Source organism: Macaca nemestrina, chromosome 13, assembly GCF_043159975.1.
Source record: "Macaca nemestrina isolate mMacNem1 chromosome 13, mMacNem.hap1, whole genome shotgun sequence".
Taxonomy (NCBI): Eukaryota; Metazoa; Chordata; class Mammalia; order Primates; family Cercopithecidae; genus Macaca; species Macaca nemestrina.
Window position 1 is genome coordinate 46,736,497 of NC_092137.1, and position 25,132 is coordinate 46,761,628.

Sequence of the window (25,132 nt, forward strand, 5' to 3'; positions counted from 1 at the left end):
AACTAACAGTATTTGTTAACCTTCCACTAATTTTTTTAAAACATGAAATACTAGCCATGTTTTGATAAGACATTTTCCAGATAAAAACCTCATAGCTACATATTTTATGAAATATTTACAGCATATTAAATCTAAATCGCAGTCCAAATCTGAATTATTAAATAATTAAATTCCAGTCCTGGGTGTATTTAAGTGTCTGTTGTACTTACTCACACAGAACGTATGCCTTGCATACAGTGATAACAACGAATACTTACTGATTAGCTATTTAGTTACAGCAGATAAAGAATCAAATTATAAAATACAAAGGTTTTCTGTAGTCCAAATATTTATTTTGTCAGCAACTATAAGCTTTCTCCAGAAGTTGAAAAAGGCTATCTGGATTATGGGAAATTCAAATATTTGTTTTCTTGCTGAGATTTTTAAGGCAAATAATTAAGGGAGAGGCAAGAAGGTACTTTCAAATATTAAAACAACAACAAAGATGACCAACAATATAATGGGTAGCTACCCTACCATATTCTCTTTAACCACATCGCCTTGCTGCCTTCCACAAAAGAAAGGCTTCCTCCAACTATAAAGATGCCTAATTTTTCATCACTTGCCATTATTTAAAATCACATAAGATTTATATTAAGTTACAAAACTTTTTCATTGAGATCACATATTTTCAGTGGGCCTTTCCAATCATTTAATTAAGAAATTATTTTAAACATAAAAATATGCTTGAAACAGCTCATTACAGAATCCACATTACTGTAATCTTATGGTTGGCCTCACGAATGTTATACAATGATTTGAGTTCAAAGTAAAGAAAACTGAAGTAAAACATGTAGTAGATTTTGTGGGGTTTTGTGTGTGTGTGCATGTGTACGTTTTTAAAGGTATAATTGCTTAACCAGACATTCCTGTTTCGCTGACTGGAATATAAATAAAACCAGAACACAATCCAGAAAAGCTTGCTTTACCACAAACAGATCAAATCTGTACTGGGCTACAAGGAACACAGAACAAGAATCTCTTCTTAATACATGTTCTATTTTAGATAATAAAGTGTATTACTGTATTGTCTTCTCATCAAATTTTGCTCTAACAACATCTCCACTTTTAGGAAATGCCATATTCCCTTATCTGATTTATTGCTTCTCTGGGAGATTCTGTTCTGTGGAGTTAGAATTATTAAAAAATAACAATAACAAAAAACAAGCAACCTTGTTTGCTGGAAATAAAAAGTGAAAAAAAAAAAAAGAAACCTCATTTCTTTAGTTTATTAGTAAATAACTGCAAAAAGGGCAAGGGGCAGATGAGTGCTATGCGAATAAAAGATTTTTAATTATACATCAATTCTATCATTCCCTCAACAATACATTTCATAATTTAAAAGGTTTACAGTGAATGTGTGGGTCATTAACTTGGAATATTCTAAAAACCATCCAGTAGTAAAGATAATTACACAGCCAGTAATATTCCAGCTGAATGAAACGCTCTAAATGGAAACCAACACTCGTTATGTATTTAAATTAGTTTTAAAATTAAATTAGATTTCCAGCTAGCTAGAAAATCTTTTTAAAAAGTCAGTAATTCAAATGGAAACTTTATATTAATTTAAAAAGTAATACCATCAATTTGGATCTAGTTCATCCTTATTGTTAACAAGCACTGAGGCAGAAAAATGAGTCATCAGCTAAAAGTCTGAACAATCCCAAAATGGGTGATTGAACTGTAAATAACTAAGATATATATTTTCTAAGCAAACCTAAACACATATTTTATAAAGCATACATATTCCCCTTAGTTCAGTTTCTACTTCTGCACTGTCTTGTAAACAGAAAAGACTTAAATTACATGTAACATATCAAACCTTTACACTCTAAAGTATTGCATCTATATACAAAATGATACATTTATTATATATTATCTTACCAACTCATTAAAGCTGATGTCCCATAGTGCTTTATCAATATTTTCTATTTAGATTTAATTGCATTACTTGAAAGTAAGGAATCTAACCACTTTCAATTTTCTGTGTATACTTTTCAATGATTTTGATTGTCCTCCAATTTAGAAATCACTGACACTCTGTTGAATGATATTAAGTATGGATGACTTCTACAAGATGTCAACAACTTAAGAAACCTTTACTAGCACCAAAAACTTGGGATGAGTATCTGTGATGATACACACCCCAAACCTCCAAGGATTTCTCTAATACAGTGATGAAGAGTTAAAACAGGCAAGGGCAAACCTACCAGACTTACTAAACATGAAAGAACAATTTGGCTTTCAGGGAGACACAACATCTAAGTGAAAGCACAAAGAATGGAGTTAAGGTAGGCAGTTATGTGCAAGGCACACAATCTGGATCCCACATTTGGCAAATGAGGTATGTATCAAAGATTTACTTCATCAATTCATTACCTAGGACTTTACACTACAGAGAAAATTGGACAAATATTCAAAGATGTATGTTTAATATGATAACCATATTTGATAAAATATTAATAATAATAATGAAATAGGAAATAACCTAAATGTTCTTTAATTAAAAACTGGTACAGTATTTTACACAAATAATCGAATATTACATATATGTAAGTTTTCATTGACATAGAATGAGCTCCATAATATACTGCTGAGGGGAAAAAGCAGATTAAAAATAACATGAATATTATAGTTACAGGCATGGAGAGAGACAGCTGCAAAAATTATCACCAAAAGCAAATGGAGGTTTCCTCTGGGTGGTTGGGGAGGAAAGTAATTTTTACTTTCTTCCTTAGAATTACTAATATTGCTTAAATTTTCTAAATAAATATACATTATCTTTGTGATCAGAAAAAAATTCTCTTCATGTTGGAAAAAGAAAGCACATTTATTTTTTAACACCATAATTCTTTTTGGGAGTAATTATGGAAATAATTATAAAAATTCATGAAGCTATAGATTCAAAGATTTTATCACAGCAGTGTTTATTATCATAAAATACTGGCAATAATCTAAATGATCAATAGTGTATTTGTTAAATAAGTTATAAAGTAACTATATAATGGCATACTACAAGGTCATTAATATTAAGATAAGGATACAGTCATTACTGTAAGTTCAGTGACCTTGGGAATGTTACATACCCTCTAGGTGTCAGTTTCCTCATCTGTAAAATGGGTATAAAAAGAGCCCTTACCTTACAGTGCTTTACCTAGCATATCAGCTTTATCTTATTGTGATACAAGATGAAAAATTTGATGTTTGTGAGCTGTCTTGATAACACAGGCCGCTGCTGCAAAAATTACCTTGCCATCTGCTTCTAAAAATTTCAAGATGAACATTCAATTTGGCCATCAATCAAGTTCAGAAAATGTGAATATAAGACCACAAGGGCAATAAATACCAAAGTTGAAAATAGGACATTTCTGCAACTATTAACCTAATTTTTAAAAATTCCTATACTGGCTGGGCTCAGTGGCACACACCTGTAGTCCCAGCCACTTGGGAGGCTGAGGCAAGAGGCTCGTTTAGGCCCAAGCACTGGAGGCCAGCCTGGGCAAGAGAGTGAGAACCTGTTTATTTTTAAAAACAATAAACTGCCTATATACAATCACAAAATAAGCTTGTTTATTCATCTATACATGTGCAAAAAATAGTGCTAGAAGATAAAACCAGGGCTACCTAGACGCCTTTGGCACTGGGACAGTCCCTATTAAGTTGCCCAGATTACGATGACTGATAGAATTGGTATCCTTACTTAATTGAACAACAGAACAATTTACATACACATACTAGTTTGCTTCATCAGTTTTACTATCATTGTACAAACATTTATTTTGTTGCTTTAAGTAACTGAAACCAACCTGCCATGGTCTTTCCCAATCCAGCGGAATAGGAAGTGCTCCAAGCCATGCTCCTACAAAACTAGAAATTGTAGTCATCTGGAGACTATTCTCCCATATGGATGAAACTCTGTGAAGCACAAATTGGTACATCATTGATGGTACATACATTAGCTGCTGCAGAATCCAACAAGCACTAGCACACATTATCAGTATACATATATTTTCTGTAATTTAAAATGAAAATCTCAAACTGACATATAAATATTTACCATGAACTATTAACAGTTAATTGGTAAGAAGATATAAATGTTTTCCATCGGAAAGGTAATATACAGATGTAGTAGGAGTCAAACCATGCTAAAGAGCATTTGTAGAAACAGCTAAGTCCTCCACCCCTATCAACTCCTGGTTCCTTTCCCCACAGGCAACTGCTATTACCAAATTATTACATATTCTTCCAGAAATATTTTATACATGCACAAATACACACATAATTTTGTTTTGAAGGATATATGTATATTTGCATAAATACACATGTACATATGTATATTTCTTCAAAACAAAACTCAGATGCATCACGTTATAAACCGAATTTTGCTTGTTTTTCCTTGGTAACAGTTGTAGTAGTATTCCATTGTATGGATGGTGCATCATTTATTCAACCAGTCTTTCTTTTTTTTTTTTTGAGATGGAATCTCTGTTGCCCAGGCTGGAGTGTAATGGAGTGATCTCAGCTCACTGCAACCTCCGCCTCCCAGGTTCAAGCAATTCTCCTGCCTCAGACTCCTGAGTAGCTGGGATTACAGGTGTGCACCACCACGCCCGGCTAATTTTTGTATTTTTGGTAGAGTTGGGGATTCATTATGTTGGCCAGGCTGGTCTCGAACTCCTAACTTCGTGATCCGCCCACCTCAGCCTCCCAAAGTGTTGGGATTACAGGCATGAGCCACTGCACCTGGCCTCAGCTAGTCTTTCTTACATCACATTTCATTTATACAAACCAATTCAATTTACTCGGCAAGAAAAAGGCAGAGAACAAGAACAAAATATTTCAAAAGATCTGGTGATTTTGCCTACCATTCCTATATACTAAGTGCACATCGGAGAGTGTAAAGGTGGAAAGACTTAATTCTGCCATTCTCTTAGTAGGTGTTAGTTTCAGCCTGGCCCTCATAGTGTGAACTATATATACATAGTGTGAACTGTAACCAGACAGTTCTGGTTACAGTCAGGTAAAAGTCCACTGCAATGCAATAAGTAGGGTCCAAATATTCAATTGTTTAAATTGCAAGGTGAAGCTACTGTGAAGTTAATGAAAAGTAGCCTCTTCTAGATAGTATGGGGGAAAACATGTGTTTTGTTAGATGATTTATTTAATTAGAAACAGGCCAATTATTACACGCAAAATGTACACTGAATTTTAAAAGTCACAAATGATGACAAGTCAGTTCACAAACCAATCCCTCTATCATCCATCCATCTCATACTCCCCAACTACACAAGATAAGAACCTTAGCTTGTTTCCATTGAAGCAGGGCTAAGAACAGGCTGGAGCCAATCACATATATCCAGATTTGTACTATTTTTAGGGCTTTATTGTTCTTTTTTATTTCATATAACACCTGTAAGTCAGCTTTTTCAACTAGCATTCAATAGAACAGAGATCTGTTCCAATGTTGGAAGGAAAAACTGGCCAAGTTCAATGTAAAGAGAACTGTACTGTTCAAGCAATTTAAAGGATTTTCAAAGGCAATTTTTGACTACATGTGGCTGACAATGTTGACTAAGCTCCAACTTAACACACACCTCCTCTATACTGTAATACATAAAGTGGAGACACAAGGTGTGGTAGAGGTTAAGAGCAGAGATTACTTTCTGTTGGGAAGAATTCACTTTTTCTATTTTATGGAACAGGAGGAAGTTAAGCTGGATTGGAAAGAATAGGTAGCGTTAGGTCTTAAACTGGAAGACTGGAGAAAGAGCTGCACTGCAGACAAAAGAACATAAATCAGATTGCTAGAGGCCAAGAGAAGTACGAGAAATAAGGCTGGAAAAGTAGGGCAGAGTTAGGATTTTTTGTTTGTTTTTTTTGTTGTTGTTGTTTTGAGACGGAGTTTCGCTCTTGTTGCCCTGGCTGGAGTGCAATGGAGCGATCTCGGCTCACCGCAACCTCCACCTCCCGGGTTCAAGCCATTCTCCTGCCTCAGACTCCTGAGTAGCTGGGATTACAGGTGTGCATCACCACGCCTGGCTAATTTTTGTAGTTTTAGTAGAGACCGGGTTTCATCCATGTTGTAGCATGTATCAATATTTCAGTCCTTTTTATGGCTCAATCATATTTCTTTCTATTGATATTCCACATTTTATCTATTCAACAGCTGATGGATATTTGGGTTGCTTCTGCTTTTTGGTTATTATGAATAATGTTGCTATGAACATTTATGCACAAGTTTCTGTGTGAGCATATGTTTTCATCTCTCTTGGGATTACACTTAGGAGTGGAATTGTTGGGTCATATGCAAACTCTATGTTTAATCACTTGAGGAACTACCAGACTCTTCCAAAGTGGCTGAACCACTTTATATTCCTACCAGCAGTGTTTGAGGATTCCAGTTTTTGCACACCCTCCATCATGACACTTGTCATTATCTTTTTTTTTATTACAGTCATCGTAATTGGTGTGAAATGGTATCATGGTGATAGATTTAGGGTTAGGATTTTAGAAAATTCTTAAATGTCAAACTAAGGAACCATGAAGGTTTTTAATCAAGACAACTATATGATCAGAGATAATTCAGTAAGATTTATGTGGCTGGGCGCAGTGGTTCACGCCTGTAATCCCAGCACTTTGGGAGGCCGATGCAGGCGGATCACAAGGTCAGGAGTTCGAGACCAGCCTGGCCAACATGGTGAAACCCCATCTCTACTAAAAATGCAAAAAATTAGCTGGGCACGGTGGCAGGCGCCTGTAATCCCAGCTACTCAGGAGGCTGAGACCGGAGAATCGCTTGAACCTGGGAGGCAAAGGTTGCCGTGAGCCAAGACCGTGCCATTATACTCCAGCCTGGCGACAGAGTGAGACCCTGTCTCAAAAAAAAAAAAAAAGATTTGTGTATGTATCTTTCTAACCTCTAAGCTCTAAGTTCCTTGGGCTAAGAGGCAAGATCCATGCCTTCACATTTTTCATGGTTCCAGCACACTTGTGGCCATCTTATGTTTATTAAAATAAAAAGTATGATCATCAGAGAGGTTGCCCTCTATTTTGCTGTAGCCAAGTGTTTATGATCCTACATATAATAAATGTAGAAAAAAGGGAACCAAGACCTATTGTTAAAAATAGAAAACCTCTGTGCCCTGTCTTTTTAAAGTAAAAATTATATATTTATCAAAATAATATATGTGACATCTTTAAAGTAAAGGAATACAATTAAACTAATATTAAAATAGTAGTCTCCTCTTCCATCCCTCCCCACTCCTGATGTCTGCTCCAAGGCAGATATATATATATATATTTTTGAGATGGAGTTTCACTCTTGTTTCCCAGGCTGGAGTGCAATGGCGCAATCTCAGCCCACCGCAACCTCCGCCTCCCAGGTTCAAGCAATTCTCCTGCCTCAGCCTCCCGAGTAGCTGGGATTACAGGCATGCACCACCACGCCCAGCTAATTTTGTATTTTTAGTAGAGACAGGGTTTCTCCATGTTGAGGCTGGTCTCGAACTTCTGACCTCAGGTGATCTGCCTGCCTCGGCCTCCCAAAGTGCTGGGATTACAGGCGTGAGCCACCACGCCCAGCCTCGAGGCAGATTTTTTCAACCTTTTTGCTGTTTCTTCTATTTACCTCAAATGAAAAAAACAAAACAAAACAAACAAAAAAAACACATACATTAAGTATAGATTTTTCAAGATTAACTTACTTTCTGCCTTCTTCTATGGGAGAAGAGGATTCAGCACCTTTTACCTACAAGCTGCCTACCTCCACATACACATTTCTCCCTGACTCATGTCCCTTCTACAATGGTAACATCTCCTCCTTTCAACCGAATCAATAGGAATGTTCTACACTATGATGATTATAAAACTGCTAATCACAGTGAACCACACAGTAAACCACAATCATACATTTCTTTTCTCACAGTAAATATAATCTTTAATTGTCCATGGATGTTAATAACTGCCTCTTTTTCACCCCTCAGTTTGCTTATGTACCTGTCATTAAATAATCTTCAAATATTCCAAAGAAGCTAAGTAGCACCTCCAAATGCTTGATCTCTTCTCCCTGCTCCTTCCATCTTTTTGGATCCACCTAGGACTGCTGCACAACTGCTGTGTTTGCGAATTCCCTTTGCCTCTCTTAGTTCTTTTGGATCTGCTCTTTCCTAAATTCCAAGACTTCCTCCATCTATGTTCCTTTTTCTTTTCTTTTCTTTTTAAGCACCTCCTTCAATAGATTCCTGAGAAAGGAATTTTCTTTTTCAGCACCTCCTTCCATAGAATCCTGAGAAAGGGTACACAGAAAATAGATTCTTAGAGATGTTTGAAGTCTGAAAATGAATTTACTGTAATTTTTGGGAATCATTCTGCCTCGGGATTTGTGGGGGGAGGGTTGTTATTTTTTGGTTTGTTTTTTGAGATGGAGTCTCACTCTGTTGTCCAGGCTGGAGTGCAGTGGTGCGATCTTGGCTTACTGCAACGTCCGCCTCCTGGGCTCAAGTGATTCTCCTGCCTCAGCCTGCGGAGTAGCTGGGATTACAGGCGCCCACCACCATGCCCAGCTAATTATTGTATTTTTAGTAGAGACAGGGTTTCACCTTGTTGGCCAGGCTGGTCTCGAACTCCTGACCTCAAGTGATCCGCCCACCTTGGCCTCCCAAAGTGCTGAAATTATAGGCGTGAGCCACAGCGCCTGGCCCTGCCTCAGAATTTGGAAGGCATTGCTCTACTGTTTTCTGATTCCCACTTGAGAAGTTCAGAGCCATTCTGGTTTCCCATCCTCTCTAGGTATCATGTTTCTCTCATTCTCTAGAAACTTTTATAATAATCAATCTCTTTATTCCTGGTTATCAAAAATTTCCCGAAAATGTGTTTTAAAGTGTTTTTTCATCCACTGTGCTGAAAATATATGGGCCTTCTTAATCTAAAAGCTCAAGTCTTCTGGTTCTTAAAATTGTCTTCTATTTAAAGACCTTGTTTATCAGATCACTTAAGAATTTTTTCCTTACTCTTTTGCTAGGAATATTATTATTTTGAACTAATTTCTGCTTTTCTTATCTTTTAACTCATTTTGCAATCTTTGCCTTTTTGTTTGACTTGGGAATCTTTTCAACTTTTGTCTCTACTTCTGCTGAGTTTAATAGTGTGTTTATTTCCCAAAAGTTTTCTTGTTCTCTGAATATTCATTTTGACTGCCTCCTGTTCACCTTTTATGGTAAAGTTTAAAAAAAAGTAAATTTTTAAGTTATCTTCTGTCTTTGTATATTGCCTCTATTTCCCCTGAGTTTCTTTTTTGTTGTTTTCATTTCTGGATTTTACGTGAGGATTCCTCAAATATCTGGTGATTCTTTACTTCTCATTCTACTTAAAACATGATGTATGAATGTCTAGACTAGGCAAATCTACAGAGATAGGAAATATATTAGTGTAAGCTTGTCTAACCCATGGCCCATGGGCCACATGGCAGCCCAGGACGGCTTTGAATGTGGCCCAACACGAATTCATAAACCTTCTTAAAACATTATGAGATTTTTTTTTTATAACTTATTTATTTATTTATTAGCTCATCAGTTATATCGTGAGTGTTAATGTATTGCATGTGTGGCTCAAGACACTTCTTATCCTTCCAATGTGGCCCAGAGAAGCCAAAAGACTGGACACTCCTGTAGTGGTTGCCTGGGCCATGGAGAGAGGAGTGGGAATAGGGGAAGACTGCTAATAGTCATAGTTTCTTTTTAATGTGGTAAAATGTCCCAAAATTAGATTGTGGCAATGGCTGTACTGTGCCTATACTAAAAACCACTGAATTATACACTTTATGAGTGAATTCTGTGGTATGCAGTTATATTTCGATAACACTATTTTTAAACAACAGCAACAACAAAGTGAAACATTAAATAGTTGACTGGATGTTTACAATGCATAAGTAAGATAATTCAAGCGGGGGGATGCACAGAACTAGGGACTGGGTAGGAATCCTGACTTTCCCTTAGAGAATCCCAAAATGTCAATATCTGTAAGTTTTTCTTTTGTACCATTTTCCCTTGAAAGAAATATTTTAATATTTTGCCTAGATGGTATAAGCCTAGCTCCCAGTACTTTGGGCCAACCGGGGAAAGGGGCTAGCTGTAAGGTGGGGACTCATGGTTTGAGATGTAGGATTTCATTTAAAACTTATTCCTTGAAGAGGTTGTACCAAACAGGCTCAGTATCTGGGGACAGCCAGAATAGTTGGGGATATGACCGGTACAATAATATTTTCTTCACTGCTCCTCCCTGCACTGTTTAACTTCCATTGCTTGTATTAGTTTTTATTTATATTGTTCTGCAACTCTAATTCAGTTATTTTCTTGATATAGTGAGTCCTTTTAATGTACAAATTGGAGAATCCCCTCATTTGTGGAAACTGTCTTCTATCATATCTTTGAATCATTTTTTATTGGGTAATTTAGAGACACTAACCAGTCTTACGTTTGCATCTCTTTTGTTTCTCCTCTATATTTATTACATCTTCTCTAAATGCTTTATTTTTCCCAATCCCCCCGACCCCTCATTCATTTTGATTAGCTCAAACCTTTCTTCCATGCTAAAACCTGACTTTCTAATTTGTCTGTTTCTTGATACTTCTAACTTATGACCTGTAATAGTGACCTTTGCATTCTCAATTTATTTCACTAATTCTGCAATCTTCTTCTCCACGTCATTTTGTTTCATGATCTCCTCTCTGCTCTTAATTTATTCAATTCATATCCTTAGTACTATTTTTCACGATAAACTGTGTGGAGGCTTTTTTGTTTGTTTTTGCTTCTAGGGTAGCATTTTCTTTCAGGCCAGATTCTTCATCTTCTGCATGCCCTTTTTCCTTCTTCTATAGTGCATTTTTAGGGTTGTCATGCCGTTTCTTTTATCTTGCTCACACTTCACATGGGCACACTTCCTATCTTAACTAGCCCCAATTTTCCCTGTGTTGAAGCTGCCTTTTGAGGACTGGATGTTATTTTCTACTGAGTTTTCTGTAACATGAGTCAGGAAAGAGAATGGAGGCAGGGAGGCTGGGTAAGATAAATGTTCTCTCTGTGATTCAGTTAGTAATATTCCACTGAAATTTAGTAAATGGTGGTTCTATAAATCAGACTTAAAAATTCATGGCCAAGGCTTATGCCTCCTCTTAGAAATCAGATGAAGCTACTATAGTGCACAGTCTGCCCCCTTGGCAGACCCCTGTAGGTAGCAGCCCTGGTAGATTGATAAGAGGTAAAGAGCCCTGATGGGGAGTCAGGGAAACCTACACTCTATTGGTAGGAATATGTATGCGGGTATACACATATTCTTCAAATTAGAACTTTAGTTTGACAGTGTCTGTCAACTTCCTTTGATCTAGGAAAGTTACTCCAGTAATCTAGTCTACAAAAACCTTTGCACAAGAATACAAACTTATATGGTACAAAGATATACCTAACAACATTATTTATAATCATGAAAATTTGATAATAAACCTTAATAGGAAATTAGTTAAATAAATCATGGTACATGGAATACTTGTAATGATGATTAATTGCTCAACATTCATCTCAACCCTGATGATTAGACTAATTAATTAAATACTGATAATCCCATTCTGTCTCCCAATGATTAGGAAAACTCAAGGAAGAGAAGCTGCTGCCATCCCACTACCAACCTGAGGATAATAACAAGGAGAATCAGTAAGAAGCACAGCCATACCATAACTATCTGTATCTAGAACCATCCAATCTCCGTTATGTGACATAATCAGTTTCCTTATTATTCAAACCAGTATAAGCTCAAGTTTTATGTTACTTACAGAGGTATACTAGCTAAGAATACTATGCAAGAAGAGGTAGATTACATACACACACAGATAAGGATGTCCATAATACATTAGTGGGAAAAAAGTTATAAAGCCATGACTAGTTTAACTATTTTGTTTTAAAATTTTATATATATATATAAAATACAAAATTCGAAGAACATATAAAATCTGCTAGCAGTTGTTCATTGCTTCTATGACAGCATTACTAGGATCTTTAACTTTCTATATTTTTCTATTTGAATTTTTACTACAAACATATATATACATTATTTTGTAATAAATAAGATAAAAAGAATAAAATAGGTAAATTCCTTTCTATTAACTAATTTCTAGCATCATTGACATTGATGTACTCTCATTTTATAAGTTTCCATAATAAAGCTATTTGAATTCTACGGTTATTGGCTAACTTTTTCAAAGTTAAGGAATATATGCACAGTCAATAGGGCTCAGAATAAATAAATGGCCCCCCTGTGAATGAACTTAAAAAGTGACTAAAGCAATGTTACAGACCAATCTTCATGACACTGTGCTCCAAGTACTTGTCCAAAATATTTGACTCCACTGGAATTCATTACATCAAATATTAATTGAAGTAAACAGGCCATTTTGAGTGCCTACTACATGCCAGACACTGTATCAGGCACCTGGGGGTAGTTCACAGTAAACACTCATGGTTTAAATATGCTGTCATCAGAATAGTGTTTGTTTAAATAGATTTAATTTTTTGAACTGCTAGTCTCTTCAACTAAAAAAGAGACACTATACAACTCCTCCTAGTGGCTAAAAGTATTTTATAAAATTCTAATATAAATGTTTTCCTTCCCCACTGAATATTAAAACAAATGCCTCTTTGCCACTAAATTTTTTGCCCACATTTATACTAAATTACCTAATTTTTATGTGAATAAATCTTTGGTCACTCACTATATTTTCACTCTTAGTGTCCACAGTGGTTGCTTCAATATAAAATCTATTTCAATACAAAGATGACAAAAAGAGGCCTGTTGTCTTTGTCTACACAAACAGGTGTTATTGAATGCTTTCACCTTGGCAAGATCACCACTCTTGGCAAGATTTTTGTTTAGTACTATTCAGGAATCTATTTAGTTCACCAAAAGTGATCAGATTCTAACTTAAACATTCAAATAACAGCATAAAAGAACTGATAAGTCAAAAAGCAAGTTTCAATGAACTATACAGGTATATAGTAGTCAGATTATTACTGTCCTTTATAAGAAAGTCTGCAAATGAAAAAAAAATAATTTTAATGCCAATGCAATAACTGAATTAAATTGGTACAAATTGAGGATATTATTTAATAAGTATACCAATAAGAAGTTGGCAGAATATTTTAAGAAACCAAATGACTTTTCTACTTCCAAGTTTCTTTATAAGAGCATTCTTTTGTTTTGTTTTCCCGGGGTAACTTAACATTTACTGTAAGGAGAAATCCTGTCAAAATAGTGTCTTTTAGTTATGTATAAAATTCCAATAATATCAGAATTGATCCTTAACTCGTAGGATGTAGTTCCTACACAGTTCACAAGCTCAAAGCTTTGGTGTTCTCTGTCTTCACATGATTATCATCTGTTCAACATAAGTTTTCTATAGACATGCAAATAAATACATTAAAAACTAGTATATAAAGTTATTTCACTTAAAAATATTATAAAACATTTATATTGATTCAACACTAATTGAGATGTCATGCCAACTCAAAATTAGCCTGTTCACACTGAACATCTGAATTATTCATATTTCAGTAATACTAAAAGGGCTGTCTTTAAGTTAAAAAAATACACACAAAACTCTACTGTGTTTTACATATTAAAACACAGGATGAATGATAAAAATATTTAAAGCTCTAAAATCTTCAGTTGATACTTCAAGGTATTTTAAATACTTTTTATTAATTAGAACTACAGCATAAGAACTTCAAGCTGAAATTTTAATTTGTGTTCTAAATTATTATTAAGTAGGAAAAAGCATGTATTAGTCATGTATTTTGTACAACCTCCTTAAATAATTAAATACAGTTCTTTGAAATTAAAGTTGTGACTCAGGAAGTCCTAGCTAGAGCAATCAGATGAGAGAAAAAAAATAAAGGGCATCCAAATTGGAAAGGAAGAAGTCAAATTATCATTGTTTGCAGATGATATAATCGTATATTTGGAAAAACCTAAAAACTACCAAGAACTATTAGAACTGATAAACAAATTGAGTAAAGTTGCAGGATACAAAGCCAACATACAAAAATCAGTAGCATTTCTGTATGCCAACAACAAATAATCTGAAAAAGAAATAAAAAAGTAGTCCCATTTAAAACAGCTACAAATAAAATTAAATATCTATGAATTAACTTCACCAAAGAAGTGAAAGATATCTACAATGAAAACTATAAAACACTGATGAAAGAAATTGAAGAGGACACAAAAAAATAGAAAAATATTTTGTGTTCATGAATTGGAAGAATCGATATTGTTAAAATGTCCATACTACCCAAAGCAATCCACAGATTGCAATCCCTATCAAAATACCAATAATAATCTTCACATAAATAGAAGAAACAATCCTAAAATTTATATGGAACCACAAAGACCCAGAATAGCCAAAGCTATCCTGAGCAAAAAGAACAAAACTGCAGGAATCACATTACTTGACTCAAATTATACTACAGAGCTATTGTAACCAAAACAGCATAGTACTGGCATAAAAACAGACACACAGACCAAGAGAACAAATAGAGAACCCAGAAGTAAAACCATACATCTACAGTGAGCTCATTTCATCAGAGATGCCAAGAACATACAATGGGGAAAAAGCAGTCTCTTCCATAAGTGGTGGCAGAAAAACTGGATATACATATGCAGAAGAATGAAACTAGACCCCTAACTCTTGCCATATACAAAAATCAAACCAAGATGGATTAAAGACTTAAATTTAAGACCACAAACTATGAAACTACTAAAAGAAAACATTGGGGAAACTTTCCAGGACACTGGATTGGGCTAAGATTTCTTGAATAACACCCCACAAGCACAGGCAAACAAAGCAAAAATGGACAAATGGAATCACATCAAGTTAAAAAGCTTCTGCACAGCAAGAGAAACAATCAAGAAAGTGAAGAGACAACCCACAAAATGGAAGAAAATATTTCCAATCTATCTATCTAATAAAGGGTTAATAACCAGACTATATAGGGAGCTCAAACAACTCTACCCGGGAAAAAAAAAAAATCTAATAATCCAATTAAAAAAATGGGCAAAATATCTGAATAGACATTTCTCAAAAAAAGACATACAAGTGGTAAACAGGTATATGAAAAGGTGTTCAATATCACTGGTCATCAGAGAAATGCAAATCAATACCACAATGAGGTATCATCTCACCCCAGTTAAAATGGCTTTTATCCAAAAGGCAGGCAATAACAAATGCTGTCGAGGATGTGGAGAAAGGGAACTCTCATATACTGTTGGTGGGAATGTAAATTAGTACAGCCATTATGGAGATCAGTTCTCAAAAAAACAAAAACAGATCTACCATATGATCCAGCAATCACATTGCTAGGTATATACCCAAAAGAAACGAAATCAGTATATTGAAGAGATAGCTGGACTCCCATGTTTATCGCATCACTAATCACAATGGCCAACATTTGGAAGCAACCTAAGTGTCCATCAACAGACTAATGGATTTTTAAAAATGTGGTACATACATGCAGTACTACTTGGCTGTTAAAAATAATGAGATCCTGCCATTTGCAACAATGTGGACAGAACTGGAGGTCATTATGTTAAATTAAATAAGCCAGGCACAGAAAGGCAAACTTTGCATGTCTCACTTATTTGTGGCAGCTAAAAATTAAAACAATTGAACTCCTGGAGATAGAGAGTAGAAGGATGGTTGTTACCACAGGCTGGAAAGGGTCGTAGTGGGGATGGAGGATGCAGAGAATGTGATTAATGGGCACAGAAAAAGTTAGAATGAATAAGATCTAGGATTTGATAGCAAAGCAGGGTGACTATAGTCAATAATAATTTAACTGTACATTTAAAAATAAGTAAGAGTATAATTGGAGTGCTTGTACAACCATACATACAAAAGATAATGCTTGATGTGAATACCTTGATGTGATTATTATGCATTGTGTGTCTGTATCAAAATAGCTCATATACTCCAGAAATGTACATATCTACTATGTACACACAAAAAATAAAAATTAAAAAATAAAGTTGTGATTTAATATAAATAATGCTAACTATATATTGGAGCAATTTCAGTATAACTTGTAATTTTTTGTGAATATTTCATATTATCACTGCAAAACCATCAGATCTTTAAATTTTTAAATATTTTTGCTTAAAAGTGAACATTTAAGAAGGCAAACTCTAATGTTCAACAAGTCAATCTATCCAATTATTTCCTAGCTTATTCAAAATTTGACTTCCTTTCCATAGTAAAATTTGGAAGTATAATAAAAGTACTAAGAAGAAAGTGAACTAACTCTAGTGTATGGTGGAAACATAAAGACTTAGATTCTTCTTTTATGTCAAAGTTCAAATTAACTTCACATTATATTAAATGAGAAACCAGCCCTCCTCCACAGTTATCTACGCACTGCGCTCCTTGGTCTGTCACCTAAACGAGGAAGAAATACTGAGACAAACTGCAGTAAGGATTGAAAATATGATATATAAAATGTTCCCTGACATTTTTTAATCCATTCAACAAAGATTTCTTGAGCACCTACTATTTGATTTCATTCATTTCACTCAGTTCTGATATAGCCCTGCGAAGTACATATTAGTTTTATTCTAATCATATTACATATAAGGATATGTGAAGTTAAGTAGCTTGTCTAAGATCACTTGGCCACTAAGTAGTAAAAACAGGGCAAGAACCTGTTTTCTGATCCTCAATTACTGGAGTCATCTAACTTCTATACCATCTAATGATCTAGATTCCAATCCCAGCTCTACTACTTCCTGGCTACAGAACTTGGGCAAATCACTTAACCTGTCAGCTTTCTAGGTTCTTCAACTAGAAAATGGTGAAAGTGAGTATCTCACTAGATTGCTCTGAGAAATGCTATAACAAAAATGCTTTAAAAGTTATTAAAATACTTTTGCATTACTATTTCATGTCATGTGCTATGTGATATTATATAAAATGTTTTATATTACAAATTGATAATTTTTAGCCATAGTCCTCTGGCGACTAGGCTGTTCTCCAGTACGTTGGAGATTTTAGGACAACTTTTGCAGTCTACTGAAGTTTAGGTGACATGAGAGAAATCTAGCAACTTCCTGATATAGGCCTACTTTCCATAAGCAAGAAGTTAAGTACTGGCAAAATCTAACTCATTATAACTTTTATTTTGACTAGGTAGTACATTAATGTGGTTCAAATTTCAAAAGATAGCAAAGGATATTCAGTGGAAAGTCTCCTTACTTTGTCCTCTAGCTTCTCAGATCCCCTCGCAAAAGACAACCTGTTTTATCAGTTTCTCATGTGTCCTTCCAGAAATATACGTGTATCTATGCCCTCTGACAACTTTTGACATAAATGGTAGCATCCTGTACACATTTCTTCACCTTGCTTTTTTCCACTAATATATCAGTAAATAAAGAGTTTTGTTTTGGGTTTTTTTCCTGTTTTTATGTGTTTAGTTTTTACAAATGCACAGTACTTCACAGGGTGGGTTAAATTTATCCTAACCCTATCCCTTACTAAAGGATATTTAGGTAATTTTCAATGCTGAAATGAGTAATCTTATATATTTAACATTTTGTAAGTGTGCAAGTATATCTACTGGATAAAGTCCAAAAAATAGAATTGCTGGGTCGAAGAAGTGTACTTGTAATTTTTACAGATACTACCAAACTGCACTTTATAGAGTTTGAACACTGGAGCTTGCTTCTCAAACCCTTAACACTACCATGTGACCAGCAATCCCACTCCTAGGCATACCCAAGAGAAATAAACACATATGTCCATAAAAAACCTATACACAAATGTTTGATGCAGCTTATTCACAACAGCCCAAATGTGGAAAGAACCTAGATGTCCATCAACTGATAAATGGGTAAACAAAATTTGATATATATCCATACAATGGAATATTATTCAGCCACAAAAAGGAACAAAGTACTGAAGCATGCTACAACATAGAAAACCTTCAAAACATTATGCTAAGTAAAAGAAGGCAGTCACAAAAGATCACATATTATAAGACCCAATTTATAACAAATTTCCAGGATAGGCAAATCTATAGAGATAGTAAGTAGATTAGTGGTTGCAAAAAACCACTGAATTGTATATTTTAAATAGGTGATGTGTACGGTATGTGAATTATATCTCAATATCGTTTTAATAAATACCCACCTCTCAGCTACCTCAGTTTACTACATGTCATGAGCCACACACACCCACATCTGGTGTTAATTTTCCCTCAGATTTCCAACAACCATCTCACCACTTCGCAATAACTCACAATAGGCAACCCTTCTCACGTCTACTTCCAGAAGCAAACCTTTGCCAAGGAAACCTTTTCCAAGGAAAAGTGCCATGTTTGTTGTAATATTTGGGTGCAGGCACACCTTGCAGATACTGCAGATTTGGTTCCAGACCACCAGAATAAAGCAAATTATACAATAAAGTGAGTCATATGAATTTTCTGGTTTCCCAGTGTATATAAAAGTTATATTTCTACTATATCATAGTCTATTAAGTGGGCAATAGCATTATGTTTTCTAAATGCACGTAATTTAAAAATACTTTATTACTAAATAATGTTAATAATTATCTGAGCCTTCAGCAAGTTGTAATCTTTTTGCTGGTGGAAGGTGTGGTCTTCAAGTTGATGGCTGCTGACTGATTAGCGTGATGGTTGAGGAGGCTGTGGAGATTTCTTTTTTTTTTTTTAAGGCTGAGTCTTGCTCTATTGCCCAGGCAGGAGTGCAGTGGCACAATCTCAACTCACTGCAACCTCTGCCTCCTGGCTTCAAGCAATTCTTGTGCCTCAGCCTCCCAAGTAGTTGGGATTACAGGCACCTACCAGCACGCCCAGCTAATTTTTCTTGTATTTTTAGTAGAGACAGAGTTTCACCATGTTGGCCAGGCTGGTCTCAAACTCCTGACCTCAAGTGATCTGCCTGCCTCAGCCTCCCAAAGTGCTGAGATTATGGGCATGAGCCACCGCGCCCAGCCAGCAATTTCTTAAAATGAAATTTTAATCATGCAGTTGCTTGCATCAATTGACTCTTCCTTCCAGAAAAGATTTATCTGTAGCATGCCATGCTGTTTGATAGCATTTTACCCACAGTAGACCTTCTTTCAAAATTGGAGTCAACCCTCTCAAACCCTGCCATTGTTTTATTAACTAAGTTTATGCAACATCATAAATCCTTTTTTGTCATTTCAACAATATTCATGGCATCTTCACTAGTAGATTCCATCTCAGGAGAGCATTTTCTTTCTCATCCAGAAGTAATTCCTCATCTGTTCATGTTTTATCATAATGTTGCAGCAATTCAGTCACATCTTCAGGATACTGTTCTAATTCTAGTTCTCTGGCTACTTCCACCACATCGGTGGTGGTTTCCTCCACTGAAGTCCTGAACCTCTCAACATCATTCATGAGGAATAGAATCAGCTTCTCGTCAATGTTGATATTTTTATCTCCTCCCATGAATCACAAATGTCCTCAATAGCATCCATCTACAATGGTGAATCCTTTCCAGAAGGTTTTCAATTTACTTTTCCCAAATCCATCAGAGGAATCATTATCTATGGCAGCTATAGCCTTACAAAATGTGTTTCTTAAGTCATAAGACTTGAAAATCAAAATTACTCCTTGATCCATGGGTTACAGAATGGATCTTGTGTTGTAGGCATGAAAAAAACATTAATATTCTTGTACATCTCCAACAGAGCTGACTAGGTACATTGTCAATGAGCAGCAATATTTTGAAAGTGTGTATATATATATATATATATTTTTCCCCCCCTGAGCAGTAGGTCTCAAAAGTGAGCGTAAAATATTCAGTAAACCATGTTATAAACAGATGTGTTGTCATCCAGACTTTGTTGTTCCATTGACAGTATACAGGCAAACTAGATTTAGCATAATTCTTAAGGGCCCTAGGATTTGCAAAATGGTAAATTAGCACTGACTTCAACTTAAATTCTCTAGCTGCACCGGCCCCTAACAAGACAGTCAGCCTGTCAAGCATTGAAAGTGGCCACTGACTTCTCCTCTCTAACTTTAAAAGTCCCAGATGGCATCTTCTTTCAATAGAAGGCTGTTTAGTCTACATTAAAAATCTGTTATTTAGCCACCTTCACCAATGAGCTTGGCTAGATCTTCTGGATAACTTGCTCCAGCTTCTACATCAGCACTTGTTGCTTTACCTTGCACTTCTATGTGATGGCGATGGCTTCTTTCCTTAAGCCTCATGAATCAACCACTGCTAGTTTCAAACTTTTCTTCTGTAACTTTCTCACCTCTCTCAGCCTTCACAGAATCGAAGAGAGTTAGAGCCTTATTCTGGATTAGGACTTGGCTTAGAATGTTGTACCTGGTTTGACCTTCTGTCCAGACCATAAAACTTTCTCCCCATCAGCAATAAGGCTGTTCCACTTCCTTGTCACTCACGTGTTCACTAGAGTAGACTTTAAATTTCCTTTAAGAACTTTTCCTTTGCATTCACAACTTGGCTATTTGGCACAAGGGGCTTCATTTTTAGTCTATCTCAGTTCTTGACAACCTAACTTTTTCATTAAGCTTAATCACTTCTAGCTTTTGATTTAAAGTGAGAGACATGTAAACTTTTTCCTTTCACTTGAACACTTGAGAGGCCATAGTAGGGTTACTAACTGGCCTAAATTTGATATTTTTGTATCTCAGGGAACAGGGAGGGGAGAGAGAGGGAGGGTGCGAGAGAGAGAGAGAGAGAGAGAGAGAGAGAGAGAGAGAGAGAGAAGGTCGGTAGGTGAAGCAGTCAGAATACATACAACAATTATTAAGATCGCCATCTTATATGGGCATGAGCCATGGTCCCGCAAAACAATTACAAAAAGTAACAGCAAAGATCACAGATCACCATAAAAGATATAGTAACAATGAAAACGCTTGAAACATTGTGTGAGTTTCCAATGAAGAGAACAACTACTGTTGGAAAAATGGCGCTAATACATTTGCTTGATGCAGGGTTGCCACAAACCTTCCATTTATAAAAAACAGTATTTGAGCAACATCTGAGAAGTCCAATAAAGTGAGGGACAATAAAATCAGGTATGCCTGTATTTCGTAACCATTTTACATGTGTAAAACTGTGCCACCATTTTTATTAAGGTCCCATCTTCTCTTTACATGTCGCTGATGAATTGTTTTAGTGTTATGCCCTAACCCCATCTTTCCCATAAGCTCTGTGGTTTTTATTGCCCATTTTGTGCAGTGTAGTGATTTTTAGGAACACACAGGCCACATTACAGCAGAACTAACTGTAAAATCACATGACAGTATCTCCCCAGATACACTCATTATTAGACATAGATTTGAAAACTGGAGAAATCACTAATCCAAAGTAATAAGATTTCAATCCAATTTCACTATTTAAAAATTTCAAACTAAAAGGTTAAAAGCAATTAACACCATTTGGGATATTATGGTAATAATGTAGAAAATGCTTTCAGTTGTTACACTTCTGTTTTCTAGAGACTTTATGAATATTAGAAGACGGTTCCAAGGGAAAACAAACAGTACTAATTCCTTTTTTTTTTTTTTTTTTTGAGACAGAGTCTCACTATGTTGCCCAGGCTGGGTGCAGTGGTACGATCTCAGCTCGCTGCAACCCCTCCATCTCCTGGGTTCAAGGAACTCTCCTGCCTCAGCTTCCCAAGCAGCTGGGACTACAGGCGCCCACCACCACACCCAGCTAATTTTAGTATTTTTAGTAAAGATGGGGTTTCACCATGTTGGCCAGGCTGGCCTTGAACTCCTGACCTCAGGTGATCCATCCACCTTGGCCTCCCAAGGTGCTGAGATTACAGGCGTGAGCTACCACACCTGTCCCAAACAGTACTGATTTCAAAGGGAGTAAGTCAGTAATTTATGAAGCCAAGCTATTCAGCATGCATCTTTTGCTCTCATTGGGCTGTAACCTTTCAAATCACACAAAAATACCCTGTTAATCTCAGTTTCAATGCTTTTATCCATTCTCCTTGCACGAGGTAGCTTTCTCTTTCTTCTTGGTCTCACCAAATCATACACTCTTGACTTAAGTCCATCATAGATCATTCCCATCTCCCCCTCCATTCCTTACTAATGCTCTGTCCCTCTGAGTTCCTACAACACTTATTGCTGGATTTCCACATTTGTAATCTTATGTTATTTGGTTTGAACAGATAAGCTCCTTAGCAAAAGAATCCTCCTAATAAGGCTGGGTGCGGTGGCTCACACCTGTAATCCCAGCACTTTGGGAGGCAAGGCGGCGGATCATGAGGTCAAGATCAAGACCATCCTGGCCAACGTGGTGAAACCCCATCTCTACTAAAAATACAAAAATTAGCTGGGCGTGGTAGCGTGCGCCTGTAGTCCCAGCTACTTGGGAGGCTGAGGCAGGAGAATCACTTGAACCTGAGAGGTGGAGGTTGCAGTGAACCGAAATCACGCCACTGCACTCCAGCCTGGGGACAGAGTGAGGTTCCATCTCAAAAAAAAAAAAAAAAAAAAAAGAATCCCCCTAATACTTCAGAATCCACACAGCCTAGCATAACACAGAGCACAGAGTCAGTGCTTAAGAAGTTTTTGCTGCTGGGTGATAAATAGGATAGAATCAAATAACCTTCTGGCTTTATTAGCTAGATCTCCACTATTTCTGGTACATATCAGTTCAATGACTTTCAAGAAGCTAAAATTTTAACTTAGTCATGCTGAAAATATATACGGCCGCCAAGGAAATGAAATCCCATAAAACTTGCGCTCTGGTATCTTATCACAAAAAAGGCTAAGCAAGAAATCATCGTTACACAACACATTTTTAGATTGTGGACCCCATTTCTACCTTAAAAAATGTAAGCAATTTTATTTACAGCAGTTTTATCATAGTGCCAAATGATCCCAGAACCACGGTTTTAAAGCTTTCTTTTAATATTTCTTCTTCTTCTTTTTAAACAAACAAAAGGCTAGGTGGAATTCTACCATATAGAAAAAAGCAGAGCTGATCTTGCTAATGTGGAGGGAGGCGCTTGTAGTTCTGCCTGCCCTGTCCCCAGTCCCCAATTGCAGTGACCCCTTAAGGCATCTCTGAGCACCATCAGCAATGAGAAGCACTCAGAATAATCAGCAAACTGCCATGAATAGAAAAATACTTCATTACTTTTTTTAAAATTTCAGTATCATTATAATATAAAATTAAAACTTACCCATTTCTACTGAAAACCCTTAGCCATGCTTTGAGGTTTGGTCCTAACAAACACAAGCAAGGCACAGTAGTAAAAGTAGACAAAATAACTGCAAATAAAAATGTTTCCAATGCCAACCTGGAAAAAAAAAAGATGAATTTTTAAAAAAGTGTTAAAGGTACACATACATAATCATTATTATATAAATAAAATATAAAATATCTTCCTCTGCTTTACTTTGAAAGGTAACATAAGTGCCACCAAAATGATGACTATAAATAATTTTACTACCAACATGCAGCTTTAAAAAAACAATCTGGCAAATATTTCACTTTAATGATAGATTTCAGAAGTGTTAAAGACCCTAGGATCCATGCTGAGACTTTCATTGCAAAAACAAACAAAAAACAGAATCCATTTCTAGATAGTTAGCTTTCTCCTCAATAGTCTCTGGAACTTTCTCTACAACTAATGGTTCAATGTTAACATCTATTGGAACCACCTGGAGAGCTGGATAAACTAAAGATTGGCGGGGGCTCTACCCCTAGAGTTCCTGACTGAAGCTTGAGTATCTGTATTTTGATAAAATGCTGATGCTGCTGGTTTGAAAACCACATGTTGAGAACCACTGTGCCAGACACATTCATTCTACTTTAAAATGGATTAGACAGGAATCACCATTTCCCATTACAAAGGTCTTGTTCTCTCCCATCTAGAAAAGAATAACCTGTCGGTTTAGTGTGTGTACGTAAAACTATGTGTAAATATATATATACACATAAAAAATGGTATACTTAGCAACACATATATATGTGTGTGTATATGTATATGTATCTCATCACTCATTTCACCATGATCATTAATCACTGCTAAACTGAAGCTTCTCAAACTATGATAAACATTTTGTAAGAAACATTCATGAATTTAGTTTTTAAGAATTTGAAATTTGTCAGTTCAGAAAAAGTGTTAAATTTTATCTTTAAACTATAAACACCACCACCAGTATATTTTGTATACACTTAATATACAAAAATATTAAGTATTTGAATACAGGAATCTATTGACTTTTGTTAAGAAAAACTCCATTCAAGTACTTTAGAATCACATTTATAAGAACTGATATGCTAATTGTAACTAACTTACACATATAATCATAGTAAGTTCTCTCAGAGGTTCTAAGGGCCAGATATTTATTGGTATAGTATAGTTTCTCTACTCTCCCTTCTCCCAACATGTAATTGGATAATAGAAGGCTAGGTAACAAGAGTATTTAATAAATTAAGTTATTCTGCTGTTTTTTAAAAAAGAATAACACTGCTAATGATGTTGGTGCCCTTACTTGATCTATTAATGATGCACATCATGGTTTTTCTAGTTACTAAGAATGAGCACGGTTTGGTAAATGAATGTTTTAAAATATAAATTTAGGGTAAAAGTTTCAAACTTACTCTATTAGTGGTGCTCCATATAGAACAAAAATTACATGAAAGGAGAAACAAGACATAAGAAAGTAGATACAGCATTTCAAAAATCTGGTTACCTAAAAGAGAAATGAATAACCTGAAGACTCAAGATAATGCCTAAAGGACAATAAATTCTTCCATTTTATATACAAACACAACTTGTTCCCATAATATGTAAAACAGTTCAAATGTTCTTGGGTATACTCAAATCAGATCACATGTCCTGTACCCAGTCACATACACAGCCCTCGATACAGAGTAAAAAAGCCTAAAAGGCAGATATCAAACCCCACCCATATTCCACCCATCCGACCTACATGAGTATAAAAGAGGTTCTGCTTCCATGATAACATACAGAGCTATGTCATTAATCAGTATTTATTAAATATTG

General features: G+C 35.7%; 1 protein-coding gene across 2 annotated transcripts in view; it reads right to left on the reverse strand.

Moving 5' to 3' along the window:
- Positions 1–25,132, reverse strand: part of LOC105464968 (phosphatidylinositol glycan anchor biosynthesis class F) — a 36,125-nt gene that overhangs the window by 7,640 nt on the left and 3,353 nt on the right. For both annotated transcript variants that reach the window (XM_011713137.3, XM_071076657.1), the window contains exons 3-5: positions 24,727–24,818; positions 23,300–23,416; positions 3,846–3,954 (exon numbers count right to left, since the gene is read on the reverse strand). In XM_011713137.3, the coding sequence (XP_011711439.1) occupies positions 3,846–3,954; positions 23,300–23,416; positions 24,727–24,818 (318 nt within the window). The remainder of the gene's footprint in view (positions 1–3,845; positions 3,955–23,299; positions 23,417–24,726; positions 24,819–25,132) is intronic.